Here is a 21550-nt window from a genome sequence, read left to right on the forward strand (position 1 = left end):
CTTCCGACAGTCGGAAAATCTGCACTAATTCGACCTCAGTGTATTCAATAGCGGGCATTTTTTGTAATTTTTTTTTGGGTGAATTGGCATGGGTGAAAACGGACCCAAAAACTGTCAAATACACACAAATTTGACAAAACAAGTGGATCGGCGTGAAATTTGCCGATCCGCGTATTTTTCGCCTGTGCGGATTTTTCGTCCAGTCGAACAAACGGCATGCACATTGAATAGGTCAAATTCGACCTACAAACGGGCGAAATGTGCATTTTTTTTTGACTGGTCGAAAAAACGCCACTAATTGCATACTCCATTATAAATTCAAAAGGAGTTAGTGACATCCTTGGGGCAACAAACAGAAATGTAATTATTATTATCTGCCATTTGTATTATCCAAACATATTACAATTTGGGTATATCCATGAAATATTTCTTCCCAGTGTAACAAATAGTTTTTAGTTTACGGAAATTTTAAGTGAATGCAAAACGAAAGGGTATTTGAAAATCCAAGTTCTAGTATCATGATTAACCTTAAGATGACACTAAGGGGTCTATTTTAAATGGAGTATTTTTATTTACATTTTATGAAGATACAGAAATAAAGGGAAAAACATTAAAAGTACAATTCAGTTTTGAAGTGTGATTATATATCATATAAAGTGTGCTTTTAATAACATAAATAGAGACAAGCTTTATATAGCTTTTTCTATATATAGCTTTTTTATTTTTTTATATAGCTTTTTCTGTATAGCTGGAAAATGTATGACTGAGGAGAAATAATGTTGATACTACAAAGTTTTATACAAACTTAGACAGTAATATTGCAGCATACTGTAGCTTAGCTCATAATGCTTGGCTGCTCACAGGCAACTGGGACTCCAAAGATACCTGCCTAGAGACATCTACCGTCTTGAACATATTTTTTCAAATTTCAGGAGGCACTTTCTGCTATCACATAAAAATCTCTCTTGGCCGAAAGTTGATTTAACCAGGGTCACCCATTCTGAAAAAGAGGGAATGACAGCAGAAGCCATCCAATGTCTAGCTATGCAAACCTTTGCCATCATACACAGATTGCTAACATATAGCTGGTGCACAGAAGTCATAGAGTCCTATATGCTGATCCCAAATATACAGATTCCTGGATAATGATGAGGAATACATATTCCATTTCTATAATACAGCCTACCACTAAGTACCAAAATATGTACATTTCAGGACACGCCTAGAGCAAATGCCTAAAATCTGCCCCAGGAGTTCCACACGTAGGACAATTGTTCCCCTCTCTAGTTAACCAGCCTTACCGGAGTCCAGTAAACCCTATGGAAGATAAACATCTGAATTGGTTGGAATCCTGCTGACTCAGTGGCTTTACAAGGTGTGAACCCAAAGCAATAGACCAATCCTCATCCCTCAGTATATCAAATTAGATTCCAATTTATCATGCAGGCTTTGCAATGGGTCATTAGCTTTTCCACTCAACAAATAGGAGTATACATTAGAGACAAATTTACGGGCACTCAAAGAATGGAGGAACATTCTCAAAACGGAGATAGAACATTGTGGAGCAGCACCTGCAAACTCTTTACCCAGTGCATGTCGCAGTTACAGACAGTCGTAAAAAAAAAAAGTAGGCCATAAGTCTTTTTAGGTATTTAAGAAAGTATTTTGGGCCTAATTCAGACCTGATCACAACAGCAAAATTGTTCTCTAATAGGCAAAACCATGTCCAGTGCAGGTGGGGCAGATATAACATGCACAGAGAGAGTTAGATTTGGGTGGGGTGTGTTCAAACTGAAATATAAATTGCAGTGTAAAAATAAAGCAGCCAGTATTTACCCTGCACAGAAACAAAATAACCCACCTAAATCCAAATCTCTCTGTCCATGTTATATTTGCCCCACCTGCAGTGCACATGGTTTTGCCCATTAGAGAACAATTTTGCTGCTGTGATCAGGTCTGAATTAGGCCCTTAGATACAACACTGTTTTACTGTGGTAAGCATCATATGTTATCACTGCTATTCACAGTGACACTACATCTTTTTGGGGCTAGGACAGATAAATTGCATTCCTGCCAGGCTTGGACCCAGCTTACCTATTTGGAATGCACAGCCATCAGGGCCAAGTATGGGCTGCCAGGGAGGGATCCAAAGATCCCTCTCTCCATCAAGAAAAGGAAGTCTGTAGGCAACAATGTCCAAATGCCAAATGAAGATGGCGTTAGCTATCTGCACTCATCTCTTAAATGTTAAAAGTTTTGGATGTTTGACAATTGGACTCCATAGATAATAATGACAAATATGGTTTGCAACATTGGTTTACCTTAGTAGGCCTACTTAAATAGCCCACATATGTAAATAATATTTTTCACTTAAACAGATTGACCCCATCGTATTTACCTCATGTTGCTGTGTGTTACCACAAATGTTAGGCGTGGAAAGGTTTCATGCAGCCGGAATAACTGGATGCTTCAGTAGGTTACCAGGTGGAAGTTTAATGCTAACAGCCTTACTTACATGAACTCTTGAACAACTTCAGCTTCAGAATCCTATACATATATTTGATTGGGTGGGGTATGAGTGACCGGCGTTTGTGATCCCTCCGGTCACCATACTGATGCCGGGATTTAGTATGCTGGCGGGGGTGGGATGAGCGCAACGAAGCCCCTTGCGGGCTACAGGTTCTATTCCCATTCTATGGGTGTCGTGGAAACCAACAAGTGGGAATAGTCCCTGTTAGTCGGCATGCTGACTGTCAGGATTTTGAGGGGCTGGGATGCAGGCATCGGTATTGTGACTGGCAGTCTCCACATAAGTACATCCCATTTGTATATGTTAATATTATTTTATTTTATTATATTAAACCTTTTACATTTTAGGATTTGGTCTATAAGGGAAACTTGTGTTTGGAATCTCTCTTAGGGGTCTATTTGTAAATAATCACATAATGCAATCTGGGCGCGATATCATGACCCATAAAGGCATTTCTGTATTGATTACACCTGGCAGATGTATCTCGCTGTCGGTATCTTGACAGCCGGCATCCCAGCCGCAGGTAAATAGTATGTATTCCCTGAGGTTCAGCTGACTCGAAAATTTTTATTGATAAATTGAGGTGATAAAATATTTTTTCTATAGCTGCAATAAGCGGTGATAAAAAAATCTTTATCACTTGTTAATAAATAGGACTTCAAACTCGAGACTAATAAAAGTCTTCTTCTGAAATGTCATTGCTCTGCCATCTCTGTAAACTCGGTTTATGACCTCTTCTTTATTAACTCATCATTTTGTTAACTTACACATTTGCCTTTTGTACGTTTTGGAGTTCCCTTTGTACCCCTGTAGTTTTCTTTCTTTTTTATGTCTGATCATCCTTTTTTGTAATCCTTTCTTTGTCTCAGAATATACCCCAATAGCCTTTTCTGTAGTCTGCACATAAATTATGTCTCTCTTCCCTCATGCTGGCAGTTTTCATTCCTGCTGCTGCAGACTTCAGCGCATCCATTGCTTTATCCCTCTCTCTTTCTAATCCTACACTATTTTGGTATACTCCACTACCCTTCTGCTTTACTTTCACCGACTGTCTTCTCCATTTCTCCCCATGCAGCAGACTATTAATCTGCCACTGTCACATCATTCTCGACTTATGATATTGCAGAATATAATGTTTGATCTTTTGCTTTACACCTCTACAGACAGTTCTATTTCTCTCTTTCACTCTATCACAGCATCTCTCCCTATCACTCTTTCCAGTATCTCTCTCCCCCTTCTCCCCATGCTGCAGGCTGTTCCCCCTCTGCATGTATCAGCTTTTTACGGCTCTGTTGACAGATGGTGCGCTGCGGCCCTTGAAGGGAAACTAAATACTACAGCTAAGGAGCTAGAGACGGGGTGGGGGGGGGAGTAATGGGGGAGAGGAGAGGAGGAAGGAGAGCGAGAGGAATGGTAGGCGAAAGAGATGGAAACGCGTGAGGAAAAGAGAGTGGAAAGGCCCAGACATTTCTTTTTTTACAGTGTGATCCCTGCAAACAGATTAGTGCATCGCCAAAGATACTGTTTTATGCAGCAGACTATTAATCTGCCACTGTCACATCATTCTCTACTTGTGCTGCCCAAATTTGTATATTGGCACACGAATATGTGGACTGTACCGTAAGACAGGTGCGTAATATGGTGAATATTTATATACGTGCAATACAGTGGTGTAGAGACGAGAGTAGCCATAAATGTAAAATTAACGTACCATTACAACTAAAATAGCACTGTAAGACACAGAAGTAGTTTTTGAAGAATAGAAGTAAATAATTTGCATGTACAGTAACTACAATGCACAATGTGCTTTCTTCACTACCTTAAGGGTTTAATATGTTCTATATATCAAAAAACATAAATACTATATGCAAACATGTTAGTCTCACATTTCATTTTCTATCCCAGGTTTAGGCAGTCTGTGGCAATGCAGCAATTCCACAATGGTTAGAGAGCCAAGGCGGCCTATCCAGGATATTGTCCCATACCCCATATGCTCCATCATAGTCTGTTCCCTGTGTGACAATGACCTCCAGACTGATACATTTGCTGTATCAATGATCTGACACTTTTCATTTTCCTGATAAAATAATCCCATGGCATAATCACTGTTTTACTCATAGGTAATCAGAGACCCCCCCCACCCCCATCTTCCACAGGTCCTCCTCTTCTCTTCATCCTCTAACACTCCCATCATTAAAAACAAAATCGGTGGACAGTAGACAAGAGTATGGCTGACATTTCTGGTCTCTTCCTATTCCTATTTGGTGACTGTCACTGACTGAAAGACTGTGCCAAAGAAAATGGTTCAACAGTGGGTATGCTGAAGACATCAGAGAAAATTCCTATTAGTAACCTTTTGGAGACCAGTTTGTTCTCAAGATAATTATCCTTTCATAAAACAGAGAAAAACATTAACGATAACTTTTTATAAACATAGAAAGTCATGAGATTGTCCCTATAATGGTACTCTATTACTGCTAATCATTTTGCAGAGGAGCTTAATCACCAAGTCTTCCTGCGTACTTGTATCGTTCATAAACATTTACAAATAGAGCTTGTCATCAGTAAGAAACAACTGTATGAAAGCTGCAGGTAATGTACTCATTCATTACAGGATATCAAAAGCTAAGAGCCATTGTTTCTGTGTAAATTATAATAGTCGGTGGTGCTGAAAGTTTCAAGTTTTAGATGAAATCTCCAGCTTTAATGCTCTAATTGTGCCAATTCTATGGGACAGAGATGAACTTGCAAGTACAATACCCTGTAACAAAAGGATACACAATAAAACCTTACACAATGCTTGACACTTCCCAGATGAAAGCTAAGGGTGACCTACTAGGAAGAATGTTGTTAATAGAAAAATTGATATTTATCATTAACTCACTTTTTATCTGTGCATATATAACGAAAAAGTGCTATTCGGTCTTTAGGTTGACATCACTTAGGTTGACACTCATTAGGTCGACCACTATTGGTCGACATGCATTAGGTTGACATGGTCATTAGATCTACATGGTCACTAGGTCAACATGGCAAAGGTCGACACATGAAACGGTCAACATGGGGTTTTCAGATTTTTTTTTACTTTTTCATACTTTACGATCCACGTGGACTACGATTGGGAATAATAACCTGTGCTTAGCAGAGCGACGCACCTTGCCCGAATCATGGCGAGCTATGTGAGGGGACACTGTGCACTAATTGGGGTTACCGGTCACTTTACGAAGAAAAAAACGCGAATATTTGGTAAAAAAACGTCATGTCTACCTTTTTCCATGTCAACCTACTCCATGTCGACCTATTTCAGGTGTCGACCTAGTCACTGTCGACCAATTGTGGGCTACCTAATGACTCAACCTAGTTACTGTCGACCCAGCGATCCACACCCCAAAAAAGTATGAAGGGTACTTCTCTATCTTGTATCACTCTTGGTTAGCTGTACAGTGCAGTGAAGAAGCTGATACCTACATAATGAACTAGCAATCTTAGAGAAAAAGAAATCCTCTGTACAGATGAATGGGCTATTGCATAACAACATATGTACACTTTGTCATTTCAGCACCACTTTAACCCTAGGTAATATAGCTGTGGCTTCAGCTGTGTTGACCTAGGATGGATGGGATAATCCACCATCTCAGAGAAAAACGTAACATTTTAATTTCGTGTTTCATAAATTAAATTAAATTTCAGGGCTTATTTTTTCTTTATTCAAGGAAATAAATTGTTGTACAGGGGAATATATTTTACTGTAATATACATATTTTACTGTAATGTACCACTGGAGGCATTTACAGCAATCTTTTTATGCTACAGCGCTGTTCACAGAAATACCACATGATGCTAGCGCTCAGCCTGGAGAAGATGTAGAGATGGCGTGTTCCTTCCGTGGCAGTGGTGACATTCCTTATTCACTGGAAATCCAATGGTGGTATACCCGCAGTCACAAGGACTGGACGAACAAGGAGACATGGGCAAATAGCCAGGTAATAGTCCTTCGGACAAGCGTGCGTAACATTTTGATGTTGTGCAGATGTTGAATTATCCCAGATCCTTACCTAAAACATGTTTTGGCAGCCACAGAACCTCTCCTGAGCTGTTGTACTTTGTAAAATTCAGAATGCCCCACTCATTCTTTTACATATGAGCAATAAACTAAACACATTTCCTTATAGTACAAAAGAGGTTTCCACTAAGCTTCCATTTACTAGGTTTACAGTGAACACTCAGTATTTGTTTAATGTTAAAATAAAATAATAAAGACGAGAATACAACAGATTTTTTGTGGAAATATCCCCACATGCCCCAATTAACTACCAAAGCCCATAAAAGACAAATGGAAACAATAAATTGATAGGTACATTTAGTAATAAATAGTTTTTCCCGTCCCGGGTACATATTGGCGAATTCCCAGCCCCCAATTCTAGTGTATAGCCCTCTGTAGCCGGGATTTTGACCACATCCCGCTGCCAAATACTTAGCTCCACGTTCACTGTACAGTCCGCAGTACAAATCTCTCAAGTATTTAGCTGCTACTTCCAGTGTAGAGTCCCCAGTACAAATCTTCTAAGCCTACAACTCCTAGTACTAGTATACAACCCCCCAGAAAAAGCTGCCTAATACCCATCCCCAAGCTCCTGTGCACAGGTCCCAGAAAAAATGTACTAAGCATACAACCCCTAGTACCAAGTACAAAGCTGCCCAATACCCACCCTCAAGTTCCACTGTACAGTCCCTAATACAAAGCCAGAAATTACAGCTGCCAGTTTCAGTGTACAGTCCCGAGTACAAAGCTAGCAAGTACAGCCTCCATTTTGGAAGTATAGTCCCCTGTGCAAAGCCACTTAACATTTATTCATTTCTACACATCACCTACTTTTCCAATGTGCTGCTCCCACTATGGCACTTTCCAGCAACTCAGTGCCCGCACAGTGTACAAGAAAAACAAAGATAAGAGGAGTGGAATTATCGTGCACATGGCCCTATAAAAAAACATATCGATTATTATCCTACTAGCTTTTGATATTTTATTTAAATCAGAATAAAAGTTATGTTTTAATACAAGTTATTCCAATTGGGAGCATCAGTTATTGAAAATAGAGTATTGATTTAATACTGTTTAGGATTTTTTTTTCTACTGTACTGTACACCCGAGTTGATCGCTCGCAAGGCGAATTTAGCAGAGTTGCTCACGCTAAGCCTACGCCTACTGGGAGTGTATCTTAGCTTCTTAAAATTGCGACCGATGTATTCGCAATATTGCGATTACAAACTACTTAGCAGTTTCAGAGTAGCTTCAGACTTACTCGGCATCTGCGATCAGTTCAGTGCTTGTCGTTCCTGGTTTGACGTCATAAACACACCCAGCGTTCGCCCAGACACTCCCCCGTTTCTCCGGCCACTCCTGCGTTTTTTCCGGAAACGGTAGCGTTTTCATCCACACGCCCATAAAACGCCGTGTTTCCGCCCAGTAACACCCATTTCCTGTCAATCACATTACGTTCGCCGGAGCGAAGAAAAAGCCGTGAGTAAAAAAACTATCTTCATAGCAAAATTACTTGGCGCAGTCGCAGTGCGAACATTGCGCATGCGTACTAAGCGGAATTTCACTGCGATGCGATGAAATTTACCGAGCGAACAACTCGGAATGAGGGCCACTATACATCACTCCCCTTTTCCTTGTTCATGACTCCCGGTGTGGTAGCGCCTCTCTTTGAAAGAATTAATCTTTTTACTATGTCTTGAAAATAAGAAATAAAATATAATAAAAGAAAAAAATTGTATATTTAAGTGCGGGTTTATAGAAGTGGAGATGTTGCCCATAGCAACCAATCAGATTCTACTTCTAATTTATCTTGCACCTTCTAGAAGAAGATAATAGCTAGAATCTGAGTGGTTGCTATGGGCAATATCTCCACTTCTATAAACCTGCACTTTAGTAAATATACCCTATAGTTCTTTACCTGAATGCTGGTTTTAACTTCCTCCAGTATAGGAAAAGACACTAACGTTTGGTGCATTGATCACTCTTACCCAACACTTTCACAGAAGACATTTCACAGTGCTCTATGCTACACAGCCACTCTTCCTTTCCAGTGATAATGTCTCTTTAATGACTAAGTCATAAATATTAATTTTCTAATCTCCTTACAGCTAGGTTCCCGTTCCTTCTCCTGTCTCTCTGTGTCTGTGTAACCATGTGCTTGGATAACACAGGCAGTAATAGAAACCCTGTACTGGGGATTTTAATGAGAGGCGCTGTCTCAGCAGGGTCCTGATACATATCGTTAACTCAAACTGCAATTAATCGGAGAAGGATAGAGGAATAGAGGGTGCACCGAGGAATGATGACAGGATGTGCGAACCTGTCAGAGGGTTAGTTTTGGAGGTAATTTTCACCAGATTGGCCAACCATAGTATGTGCATACTAATTATCATTATACACAATCCTGTTTGAGGAGACCTGATAAGGTATAATGGGATGGTATCGGGATCCTGGAGCTTGGGATGCCGGCAGCCAGAATACCGACAGTGGCATCCAAACGCTCAGGATTCCGCCGCCTACTTGGTAAGTATAGTACCCCTAAATCCCTTACCTCCTTAGCCATAACCCTACCCGACCCCACCCCACCCCACCCCCGCAACCTAAACCCCCCCGGTGGGGCCTAACCCTAACACCACCACCCCCTCCGCAGCCTAAACCTAACCTACCCTCTGCCTCAGCCTAAATCTAATCCAAACATATCGACATTCAAAATGTAGACATGTCTACATTATGAATATATCAGCATTAGGGTTAGGCTGTGGTTAGGGTTATATAGCATTGTCGATATTTGCACCGGCCACGTGCAGAATTTTCCCATGTTGTCGACATTGTCAGTTTGAAACAGTGAATGTCGAAATGACAATTGTCGACTTTGAAACACTGTCAACATTTAGACAATATTGATGTTCTCATGATGATGTTATGAATGTCAATGGTATGAATGTTATTCTCGTATATCACTTTGAAGGCTCATAGATGCTTGAAAACTGGATGAAATTGCTATTCAAAAGAAGAAATGGACGACTGCCTAATGCATGCACATTATATTCTTCCAATGTAGTAAATCACAATTTTTCTGACGTCCTAAGTGGATGCTGGGACTCCGTAAGGACCATGGGGAATAGCAGCTCCGCAGGAGACTGGGCACAACTAAAAGAAAGCTTTAGGTCTACCTGGTGTGCACTGGCTCCTCCCTCTATGACCCTCCTCCAGACCTCAGTTAGAATCTTGTGCCCGGCTGAGCTGGATGCACACTAGGGGCTCTCCTGAGCTCCTAGAAAAGAAAGTATATTTTTTTTATTTTTATTTTCAGTGAGATCTGCTGGCAACAGACTCACTGCTACGAGGGACTAAGGGGAGAAGAAGCGAACCTACCTGCTTGCAGCTAGCTTGGGCTTCTTAGGCTACTGGACACCATTAGCTCCAGAGGGATCGAACACAGGGCCCGACCTCGATCGTCCGGTCCCGGAGCCGTGCCGCCGTCCCCCTTACAGAGCCAGAAGCAAGAAGATGGTCCTGAAAATCGGCGGCAGAAGACTTCGGTCTTCAACAAGGTAGCGCACAGCACTGCAGCTGTGCGCCATTGCTCCTCATGCACACTTCACACTCCGGTCACTGATGGGTGCAGGGCGCTGGGGGGGGCGCCCTGAGCAGCAATATTAACACCTTGGCTGGCAAAAAAATCACAATATATAGTCCTAGAGGCTATATATGTGAAAAATACCCCTGCCAGAGATCCACAAAAAATCGGGAGAAGTCCGCCGGAAAAGGGGCGGAGCTATCTCCCTCAGCACACTGGCGCCATTTTTCCCTCACAGCTCCGCTGGAAGGATCGCTCCCAGGCTCTCCCCTGCAGTTTCAAGACTACAAAGGGTAAAAAAGAGAGGGGGGGCACTAAATTTAGGCGCAGTAGTATACATATAAGCAGCTATAAGGGAAAATCACTGTTATAGTGTTAATACCTGTGTATATATAGCGCTCTGGTGTGTGCTGGCATACTCTCTCTCTGTCTCCCCAAAGGACTTTGTGGGGTCCTGTCCTCAGTCAGAGCATTTCCTGTGTGTGTGTGCGGTGTGTCGGTACCAGTGACGTGCGGTGGGGTGAGGCAGGTGAGGCAGAGCCTTTCCTGTCATACTAACGTTTGTGCCAAAGGTTTGACTATATAAAGTATATGAAAAATGCAAAGAATATGTTTGAAATATCTTCTTTGCATTATTCTAATCATTTTTATAGTCAAAACTCTGGAGTAAAACGTCTATGGCAGGTGAGGCAGTGCCTCACCTGCCTAACCTTTCCGCACATCTGTAATCAAAACTCACCAAATTTCCAGGAGTTTTTACTGCTGCACCTGTGTATAATGCCCAGATGTACCCTTTGGGTCATATATTGCGTGTAAATCTGGCTCTGAAGCAAGCCAATGCCTCCTGAGCCATTTAGCTCACCGCACGTCCCTGGACTCGGTACGGCTGTGTCGACATGTTTGATGAGGAGGCTTATGTGGAGGCGGAGCAGATGCCGATAAATGTGATGTCACCCCCTGCGGGGTCGACACCTGAGTGGATGGTTATGTGGAAGGAATTACGCGATAGTGTCGACTCCTTACATAAAAGGTTTGACGACATAGCAGATGTGGGACAGCCGGCTTCTCAGCTCGTGCCTGCCCAACTGTCTCAAAAGCCATCAGGGGCTCTAAAACGCCCGCTACCTCAGATGGCAGACACAGATGTCGACACGGATACTGAATCCAGTGTCGACGACGATGAGACTAATGTAACTTCCAATAGGGCCACACGTTACATGATTGAGGCGATGAAAAATGTGTTGCACATTTCTGATGTTACCCCAGGTACCACAAAAAAGGGTATTATGTTTGGGGAGAAAAAACTACCAGTGGTTTTTCCCCCATCTGAGGAATTAAATGAAGTGTGTGAAGAAGCGTGGGCTTCCCCCGATAAGAAACTGGTAATTTCTAAAAGGTTACTAATGACGTACCCTTTCCCGCCAGAGGATAGGTCACGTTGGGAAACATCCCCTAGGGTGGATAAAGCGCTCACACGCCTGTCAAAGAAGGTGGCACTACCGTCTCCGGATACGGCCGCCCTAAAGGAACCTGCTGATAGAAAGCAGGAGGCTATCCTGAAGTCTGTATATACTCACACAGGTATTATACTGAGACCAGCTATTGCTTCAGCATGGATGTGCAGTGCTGCAGCTGCGTGGTCAGATTCCCTGTCGGAAAATATTGATACCCTAGACAGGGACACTATATTGCTAACCATAGAACATATTAAAGACGCAGTCTTATATATGAGAGATGCACAGAGGGATATTTGCCGGCTGGCATCTAAAATAAGTGCAATGTCCATTTCTGCCAGGAGAGGATTATGGACTCGGCAGTGGACGGGTGATGCAGATTCTAAAAGGCATATGGAAGTTTTGCCTTATAAGGGTGAGGAGTTGTTCGGGGATGGTCTCTCGGACCTCGTTTCCACAGCAACAGCTGGGAAGTCAACATTTTTACCCCATGTTCCCTCACAGCCAAAGAAAGCACTGTATTATCAGGTACAGTCCTTTCGGCTCCAGAAAGGCAAGCGGGTTAAAGGCGAGTCCTTTCTGCCCAGAGGCAGAGGTAGAGGGAAAAAGCTGCAGCATACAGCCAGTTCCCAGGAGCAAAAGTCCTCCCCAGCTTCCTTCAAGTCCACCGCATGACGCTGGGGCTCCACAGGCGGAGCCAGGTACGGTGGGGGCCCGTCTCAAAAACTTCAGCAATCAGTGGGCTCGCTCACGGGTGGATCCCTGGATCCTTCAAGTAGTATCTCAGGGGTACAAGCTGGAATTTGAGACGTTTCCCCCCCGCCGTTTCCTCAAATCTGCCTTGCCAACAACTCCCTCAGGCAGGGAGGCAGTGCTAGAGGCAATTCACAAGCTGTATTCCCAGCAGGTGATAGTCAAGGTGCCCCTCCTTCAACAAGGACGGGGTTACTATTCCACAATGTTTGTGGTACCGAAACCGGACGGTTCGGTGAGACCCATTTTAAATTTGAAATCCTTGAACACATATATAAAAAAATTCAAGTTCAAGATGGAATCGCTCAGGGCGGTTATTTCAAGCCTGGACGAGGGGTATTACATGGTATCACGGGACATCAAGGATGCTTACCTGCATGTCCCCATTTACCATCATCACCAGGAGTACCTCAGATTTGTAGTACAGGATTGTCATTACCAATTCCAGACGTTGCCGTTTGGTCTGTCCACGGCACCGAGGGTATTTACCAAGGTAATGGCCGAAATGATGATACTCCTTCGAAAAAAGGGAGTTTTAATTATCCCGTACTTGGACGATCTCCTGATAAAGGCGAGGTCCAGGGAGCAGTTGTTGGTCGGGGTAGCACTATCTCGGGAGGTGCTACAACAGCACGGTTGGATTCTAAATATTCCAAAGTCACAGCTGGTCCCTACGACACGTCTACTGTTCCTGGGGATGGTTCTGGACACAGAACAGAAAAAAGTGTTTCTCCCGGAGGAGAAAGCCAAGGAGCTGTCATCTCTAGTCAGAGGCCTCCTGAAACCAAAACAGGTGTCGGTGCATCACTGCACGCGAGTCCTGGGAAAAATGGTAGCTTCCTACGAAGCAATTCCATTCGGCAGGTTCCATGCAAGGACTTTTCAGTGGGACCTGTTGGACAAGTGGTCCTGATCGCATCTTCAGATGCATCGGCTGATAACCCTGTCTCTGCTGTGGTGGCTGCAAAGTGCTCATCTTCAAGAGGGCCGCAGATTCGGCATATAGGACTGGGTCCTGGTGACCACGGATGCCAGCCTTCGAGGCTGGGGGGCAGTCACACAGGGAAGAAACTTCCAAGGACTATGGTCAAGTCAGGAGACTTCCCTACACATAAATATTCTGGAACTGAGGGCCATTTACAATGCCCTAAGTCAGGCAAAACCCCTGCTTCAAAACCAGCCGGTACTGATCCAGTCAGACATCATCACGGCAGTCGCCCATGTAAACCGACAGGGTGGCACAAGAAGCAGGACGGCGATGGCAGAAGCCACAAGGATTCTCCGATGGGTGGAAAATCACGTGTTAGCACTGTCAGCAGTGTTCATTCCGGGTGTGGACAACTGGGAAGCAGACTTCCTCAGCAGGCACGACCTCCACCCGGGAGAGTGGGGACTTCATCCAGAAGTCTTCCAACTGATTGTAAACCGTTGGGAAAGGCCACAGGTGGACATGATGGCGTCCCGCCTAAACAAAAAGCTAGAAAGATATTGCGCCAGGTCAAGAGACCCTCAGGCGATAGCTGTGGACGCTCTAGTGTCACCGTGGGTGTACCGGTCGGTTTATGTGTTCCCTCCTCTTCCTCTCATACCCAAGGTACTGAGGATAATAAGGAGAAGAGGAGTAAGAACTATACTCATTGTTCCGGATTGGCCAAGAAGAGCTTGGTACCCGGAACTTAAAGAAATGATCTCAGAGGACCCATGGCCTCTGCCGCTCAGACAGGACCTGCTGCAGCAGGGGCCCTGTCTGTTCCAAGACTTACCGCGGCTGCGTTTGACGGCATGGCGGTTGAACACCGGATCCTGAAGGAAAAGGGCATTCCGGAGGAAGTCATTCCTACGCTGATTAAAGCTAGGAAAGAAGTGACCGCAAACCATTATCACCGCATTTGGCGAAAATATGTTGCGTGGTGTGAGGCCAGGAAGGCCCCAACGGAGGAATTTCAGCTGGGCCGTTTTCTGCACTTCCTACAGTCAGGGGTGACTATGGGCCTAAAATTGGGTTCCATTAAGGTCCAGATTTCGGCTCTATGGATTTTCTTCCAGAGAGAACTGGCTTCACTACCTGAAGTTCAGACTTTTGTTAAGGGATTGCTGCATATTCAGCCCCCTTTTGTGCCTCCAGTGGCACCTTGGGATCTCAACGTGGTGTTGGATTTCCTAAAGTCATATTGGTTTGAGCCACTTAAAACCGTGGAATTAAAATATCTCATGTGGAAAGGGGTCATGCTGTTGGCCTTGGCTTCGGCCAGGCGTGTATCAGAATTGGCGGCTTTGTCATGTAAAAGCCCTTATCTGATTTTCCATATGGATAGGGCAGAATTGAGGACTCGTCCCCAGTTTCTCCCTAAGGTGGTATCAGCCTTTCATTTGAACCAACTTATCGTGGTGCCTGCGGCTACTAAAGACTTGGAGGCTTCCAAGTTGTTGGACGTAGTCAGGGCCCTGAGAATTTATGTTTCCAGGACAGCTAGTGTCAGGAAAACTGACTCGTTGTTTATCCTGTATGCACCCAACTAGCTGGGTGCTCCTGCTTCAAAGCAGACTATTGCTCGCTGGATCTGTAGTACGATTCAGCTTGCACATTCTGCGGCTGGACTGCCGCATCCTAAATCAGTGAAAGCCCATTCCACGAGGAAGGTGGGCTCTTCTTGGGCGGCTGCCCGAGGGGTCTCGGCTCTACAACTTTGCCGAGCAGCTACTTGGTCGGGGTCAAACACATTTGCTAAATTCTACAAGTTTGACACCCTGGCTGAGGAGGACCTAGAGTTTGCCCATTCGGTGCTGCAGAGTCATCCGCACTCTCCCGCCCATTTGGGAGCTTTGGTATAATCCCCATGGTCCTTACGGAGTCCCAGCATCCACTTAGGACGTCAGAGAAAATAAGATTTTACTCACCGGTAAATCTATTTCTCGTAGTCCGTAGTGGATGCTGGGCGCCCATCCCAAGTGCGGATTGTCTGCAATACTTGTATATAGTTATTGTTTAACAAAAGGGTTATTGTTGAGCCATCTGTTGAGAGGCTCAGTTGTTGTTCATACTGTTAACTGGGTATAGTATCACGAGTTATACGGTGTGATTGGTGTGGCTGGTATGAGTCTTACCCGGGATTCAAAATCCTTCCTTATTGTGTCAGCTCTTCCGGGCACAGTATCCTAACTGGAGGAGGGTCATAGAGGGAGAAGCCAGTGCACACCAGGTAGACCTAAAGCTTTCTTTTAGTTGTGCCCAGTCTCCTGCGGAGCCGCTATTCCCCATGGTCCTTACGGAGTCCCAGCATCCACTACGGACTACGAGAAATAGATTTACCGGTGAGTAAAATCTTATTTTTCTTCCTCTCCTATTCAGTCCATTTAATTGTGTTGATAACAAATAATAAAAAAAGAACATTTTAAAAAACATGCACCTTGAAATTGGATGCATTATTCCTCTCACGTGTGAATGATCCAATACGTCTTCTCCCACAAAGTGTTTCTTAACCTTTATGTACCTTAGTATTTTCAATTTTACATAAAAAAAAAAAACTTTATCAAGCATTAAGGTGGTACTGCCTGTTTTGTTTACGCTGTCCTAAGATATTGTAACCAGGGCGCCTGCGCTGTGTGCCAGGCACCGCTGGCATACACGTAGTTACGGCCTTGGAATACACACATAAAAATACATTATTAAGTGAAAAAATAGATTTTTAATAGTATTTATAATCTGTTAGTAGAGAAATAGCATTTGTTAAAAGAGCTAAGAAGACTACTTATAATAACTGTAGACAGATCCAATAAGAGGATAAAGAAACATATATCAAACACAAGTCTGAAAGAGACAAAACACACAATTACACATACCAAAGCACAAAAATAAGAAAATAGAGCACAGTCAGTAGAAAAGGGTGACAAAATGTTCTTTAGATACACTACTGAAAGTAAAAAAAAAGGAAGACATTAAAAGGATAAAAGCTCGAGGGGGCATGTTCTAAAAGAACACTACATTTTCTGTTAAAAAGTCTGCACTAGTGACGAAAGATATACTACTGTACTGTGAACACAAATATTTACTACAGAAGAGGTGTTATTGGGGCTTACAAAATGAAAAGTGGTAAGTCTATGGATTCAGATGCTATCCATCCCAGATTATTAGAGGAACTAAGCATAGGGAGCCTGATTCAGGTCCCTCCGCTGTTAGGGCACATGTCTGATGTTCAGTGTGCAGAACGGGTCCTGCATCGTCGGAAGCAGAACAGCTGCAGATGTCAGTTGATTGACAGTCTGCAGCTGTTTGGGGGTGGGGAGGGCCTCCGTTTGCCAAAACAGAGGCAAGACGCCTCAGTTTTGGGGGAGTACCAAGTCCAGGGTCTCTGTACTCTGATGGAGATTTCTTGACCTCTTGGTAGTAGCTGTGGCAGCCAGCTTGTGTGACCTCATGGATAGAGTCTTAGGTGATCCGATGCTGCACCCTAGGAAACAACACTTGATCACAAATCCATGCAGGTGGGTATACTTATACCAGACTTCTCCTGCTGCATTACAGTATCTGTGCATCACTGTTGCTTCCAAGTCTTCCACATCTTCCATTAACAAAACATTTAGACCAATTACTGCTGACTGTATGATTCAAGGCGATTGGAAATTGCAAGTGTTCCACTAAAAAAAGGCAGTAGGGACAAATATGATGACTATAAACCTGCCAATATCATATTGTAATCAATAGAATCACTAAACATAAATACATTGTTTACTATTTAGAGTCAAATAAATTAAGATCCGATACAGCATGGATTTGCTGCTGGTGTATCAAGTCACACAAATTCACTAGATATTTGTTACGTCCGTAATTAAAGTGACAACTCAGGGTGGATCAGTGGTTATAGCTTTTTAGATTATGGCAGTGCATTTGCTATCCCACAATAATTTAGTGCAGAAACTGAAATTTCTTGAATTGTACGTAAAGATACAGTATTAGAATGCATAAAGATAATGGCTAAAGGACAGGAGACAGGCTGATGCAAAGCAGGGGCGAAGGGAGGGCGGTTCCAGCGGAGTGATAGCTCCAGGCGACAAAAACTTCAGAGGGCACCGTGCGGCCTCTGCCGGGTCGCTTACCCATGACGCAGCTCCCTTGTAGTCTGTTTCGGCCAGTGCTAGGCTCTTCCCAGACACAGCCCGGGCTGGGCGTGCACCTATAGCCGGTGACGCATCGGTGCGATGTCATAGTACACATCACTGCACAACGTTACAGTCTGGGCTGAGGCAAGCTGCAGTGGAAGGTGATAGGGCTGAGGAAGGTGATGGGATAGGGGGCTGAGGAAAGCGATGGGGCTGTGGGCTGAGGAAGGTGATGGGGCTGAAGGATGAGAAAGGTGATGGGAGCTGTGGCTGAGGATGGTGATGGGGACTGTGGCTGAGGAAGGTGATGGGAGCTGTGGCTGAGGAAGGTGATGGGAGCTGTGGCTGAGGAAGGTGATGGGAGCTGTGGCTGAGGAAAGTGATGGGAGCTGTGGCTGAGGAAGGTGATGGGAGCTGTGGCTGAGGAAGGTGATGGAGGCTGTGGCTGAGGAAGGTGATGGAGGCTGTGGCTGAGGAAGTTGATGGGAGCTGTGGCTGAGGAAGGTGATAGGAGCTGTGGGCTGAGGAAGGTGATGGAGCTGTGGGCTGAGGAAGGTGATGGAGCTGTGGGCTGAGGAAGGTGATGGAGCTGTGGCTGAGGATGGTGATGGGGACTGTGGCTGAGGAAGGTGATGGGAGCTGTGGCTGAAGAAGGTGATGGGAGCTGTGGCTGAGGAAGGTGATGGGAGCTGTGGCTGAGGAAGGTGATGGGAGCTGTGGCTGAGGAAGGTGATGGGAGCTGTGGCTGAGGAAGGTGATGGGAGCTGTGGCTGAGGAAGGTGATGGAGGCTGTGGCTGAGGAAGGTGATGGAGGCTGTGGCTGAGGAAGGTGATGGGAGCTGTGGCTGAGGAAGGTGATGGGAGCTGTGGCTGAGGAAGGTGATTGTGCAGTGACTGAGGATGGTGAAGGGGACTGTGACTGAGGAAGGTAATGGGATTGTGGCTTAGGAAGATGACGTGGCTGGGAAAGGTAATAGGGACTGTGGCTGAGGAAAGTGATGGGGCTGTGAAAGTGATGGGGAAGGTGAAGGTGAAGGTGGCTGAGGATGGTCATGGGGACTGAGGACAGTGTTGAGGTGATGAGATGCTGAGGTGATGACAGCTAATGATGAAATGTTGAGGGCCAGAGGGAGGGAGGTCGTGGGACCAAGTTTTAACCCACTGGCCCGGTCTGGACTCTCTGGAGAAAGGCATTCTGGAGCGACTGGAGGCTGGTCTGCTGCGATTAGCTCTGCAGCTATCTGTGACAGCCCAGCAAGTGAGGTCAGTCTTCTGTTGGCAGCTGGGGGAATCAGTGTTTGTTTTATTTTTTTCTCTTACGTCCTAGAGGATGCTGGGGACTCCGTAAGGACCATGGGGTATAGACGGGCTCCGCAGGAGACATGGGCACTCCAAAGACTTTAGAATGGGTGTGCACTGGCTCCTCCCTCTATGCCCCTCCTCCAGACCCCAGTTAGACCCTGTGCCCAGAGGAGACTGGGTGCACTGCAGGGAGCTCTACTGAGTTTCTCTGAAAAATACTTTTTTTGTTAGGTTTTTTATTTTCAGGGAGCACTGCTGACAACAGGCTCCGTGCATCGTGGGACTGAGGGGAGAGAAGCAGACCTACTTGAATGATAGGCTCTGCTTCTTAGGCTACTGGACACCATTAGCTCCAGGGGGTCGGAACGTAGGTCTCACCCTCGCCGTTCGTCCCGGAGCCGCGCCGCCGTCCTCCTCACAGAGCCGGAAGATAGAAGCCGGGTGAGTATTAAGAAGAAAAGAAGACTTCACAGGCGGCAGAAGACTTCAGATCTTCACTGAGGTAACGCGCCCATTGCTCCCACACAGACACACACAGCGGGCACTGTAAGGGTGCAGGGCGCAGGGGGGGCGCCCTGGGCAGCAATAAAAACCTCTAGAGACACTGGCATATAAAGTAGATACTGCGGAGGCAGTATATTAATAAACCCCCACCAGTATAAATAATTTGAGCGGGACCGAAGCCCGCCGGTGAGGGGGTGGGGCTTGGTCCTCCAGCACTAACCAGCGCCATTTTCTCCACAGCACACTGCAGAGGAGCTGGCTCCCCGGACTCTACCCTGCTGAACAAGGTTACAGAGGGCAAAAAAGGGGGGGGGGGCACATTTCATTGGCGCAGTGAGTGTATTTATATATTTATATAAAAGCGCTGTACTAACTGGGATTTTATTCCAGTGTCAGGTGGCGCTGGGTGTGTGCTGGCATACTCTCTCTCTCTGTCTCTCCAAAGGGCCTTATTGGGGGACTGTCTCCATATAGATATATCCCTGAGTGTGTGGGAGTGTCGGTACGTGTGTGTCGGCATGTCTGAAGCGGAAGGCTCATCTAAGGAGGAGGTGGAGCAGATGATTGTGGTGTCTCCGTCGGCAACGCCGACACCTGATTGGTTAGATATGTGGAATGTTTTAAATGCAAATGTGGCTTTATTACATAAGAGATTGGACAAAGCAGAGTCCAGGGATAAAACAGGGAGTCAATCAATGGCTTTGACTGTGTCACAGGGCCCTTCAGGGTCTCAAAAACGTCCCCTGTCCCAAGTTGCAGACACTGATACCTACACGGATTCTGACTCCAGTGTCGACTATGATGATGCGAGGTTACACCCAAGGGTGGCAAAAAGTATTCATTATATGATTATTGCAATAAAAGATGTTTTACATATCACAGATGACCCCTCTGTCCCTGACACGAGGGTATGCATGTTTAAGGAAAAGAAACCTGAGGTAACCTTTCCCCCATCTCATGAGCTGAACGCGTTATTTGAAAAAGCTTGGGAAACTCCAGACAAAAAACTGCAGATTCCCAAGAGGATTCTTATGGCGTATCCTTTCCCTGCACAGGACAGGGTACGGTGGGAATCCTCGCCCAGGGTGGACAAGGCTTTAACGCGCTTGTCCAAGAAGGTGGCGCTACCGTCTCCAGACACGGCGGCCCTCAAGGATCCTGCTGATCGCAGACAGGAATCTACCTTAAAATCAATTTATTCACATACGGGTGCCTTGCTCAGACCGGCAATAGCATCGGCTTGGGTTTGTAGTGCGGTTGCAGCTTGGACAGATACCTTGTCAGCTGACATTGATACCCTAGATAGGGATACCATTTTATTGACCTTAGGTCACATTAAAGACGCAGTCTTATATATGAGAGACGCTCAGAGAGACGTTGGGCTACTAGGTTCAAGAGCCAACGCCATGGCGATTTCTGCTAGGCGAGCCCTGTGGACCTGCCAATGGACGGGTGATCTCGACTCAAAGAGGCATATGGAAGTTTTGCCTTACAAGGGTGAGGTGTTATTTGGGGAAGGTCTCGCGGACCTGGTTTCCACAGCTACCGCGGGTAAATCTACTTTTTTGCCTTATGTTCCCCCACAGCAAAAGAAAACACCACAATATCAGATGCAGTCCTTTCGGTCGCATAAATCCAGAAGAGGTCGGGGCTCTTCCTTCCTCACCAGAGGTAAGGGTAAAGGGAAAATAATGCCTGCCACGGCTAGTTCCCAGGAGCAGAAGTCCTCCCCGGCTTCTACTAAATCCACTGCATGACGCTGGGGCTCCACTGAGGGAGTCCGCGCCGGTGGGAGCACGTCTTCAACTCTTCAGCCACGTCTGGGTTCAGTCAGACGTGGATCCTTGGGTGATGGAAATTGTATCCCAGGGCTACAAGCTGGAATTCGAAGAGGTGCCTCCGCGCCGATTTTTCAAATCGGCTTTACTAGATTCTCCCCCAGAAAGGGAGATAGTTTTAGCTGCAATTCAAAAGCTGTGTCAACAGCAAGTGATTATCAAGGTTCCCCTAGTTCAACAGGGGAAGGGGTACTATTCAACCCTGTATGTGGTTCCGAAACCGGATGGCTCGGTCAGACCCATTCTAAATCTAAAATCCCTAAACCTGTACTTGCAAAAGTTCAAATTCAAGATGGAATCGCTCCGGGCAGTTATCTCCAGCCTGGAAGGGGGGGATTTTATGGTGTCACTGGACATAGAGGATGCATACCTTCATGTCCCCATATATCCCCCTCATCAGGCGTACCTGAGATTCGCTGTACAGGGCTGTCATTACCAATTTCAGACGTT

General features: G+C 45.2%; 1 protein-coding gene across 2 annotated transcripts in view; it reads left to right on the top strand.

Annotated features, from left to right (window-relative positions):
- VSTM2L (V-set and transmembrane domain containing 2 like) overlaps positions 1-21550 on the top strand; it is a 112960-nt gene that overhangs the window by 29055 nt on the left and 62355 nt on the right. For both annotated transcript variants that reach the window (XM_063960377.1, XM_063960376.1), the window contains exon 2: positions 6344-6513. In XM_063960377.1, coding sequence (XP_063816447.1) covers positions 6344-6513 — 170 coding nt within the window. The remainder of the gene's footprint in view (positions 1-6343; positions 6514-21550) is intronic.

This window comes from Pseudophryne corroboree, chromosome 3 (genome assembly GCF_028390025.1).
Source record: "Pseudophryne corroboree isolate aPseCor3 chromosome 3, aPseCor3.hap2, whole genome shotgun sequence".
NCBI lineage: Eukaryota > Metazoa > Chordata > Amphibia > Anura > Myobatrachidae > Pseudophryne > Pseudophryne corroboree.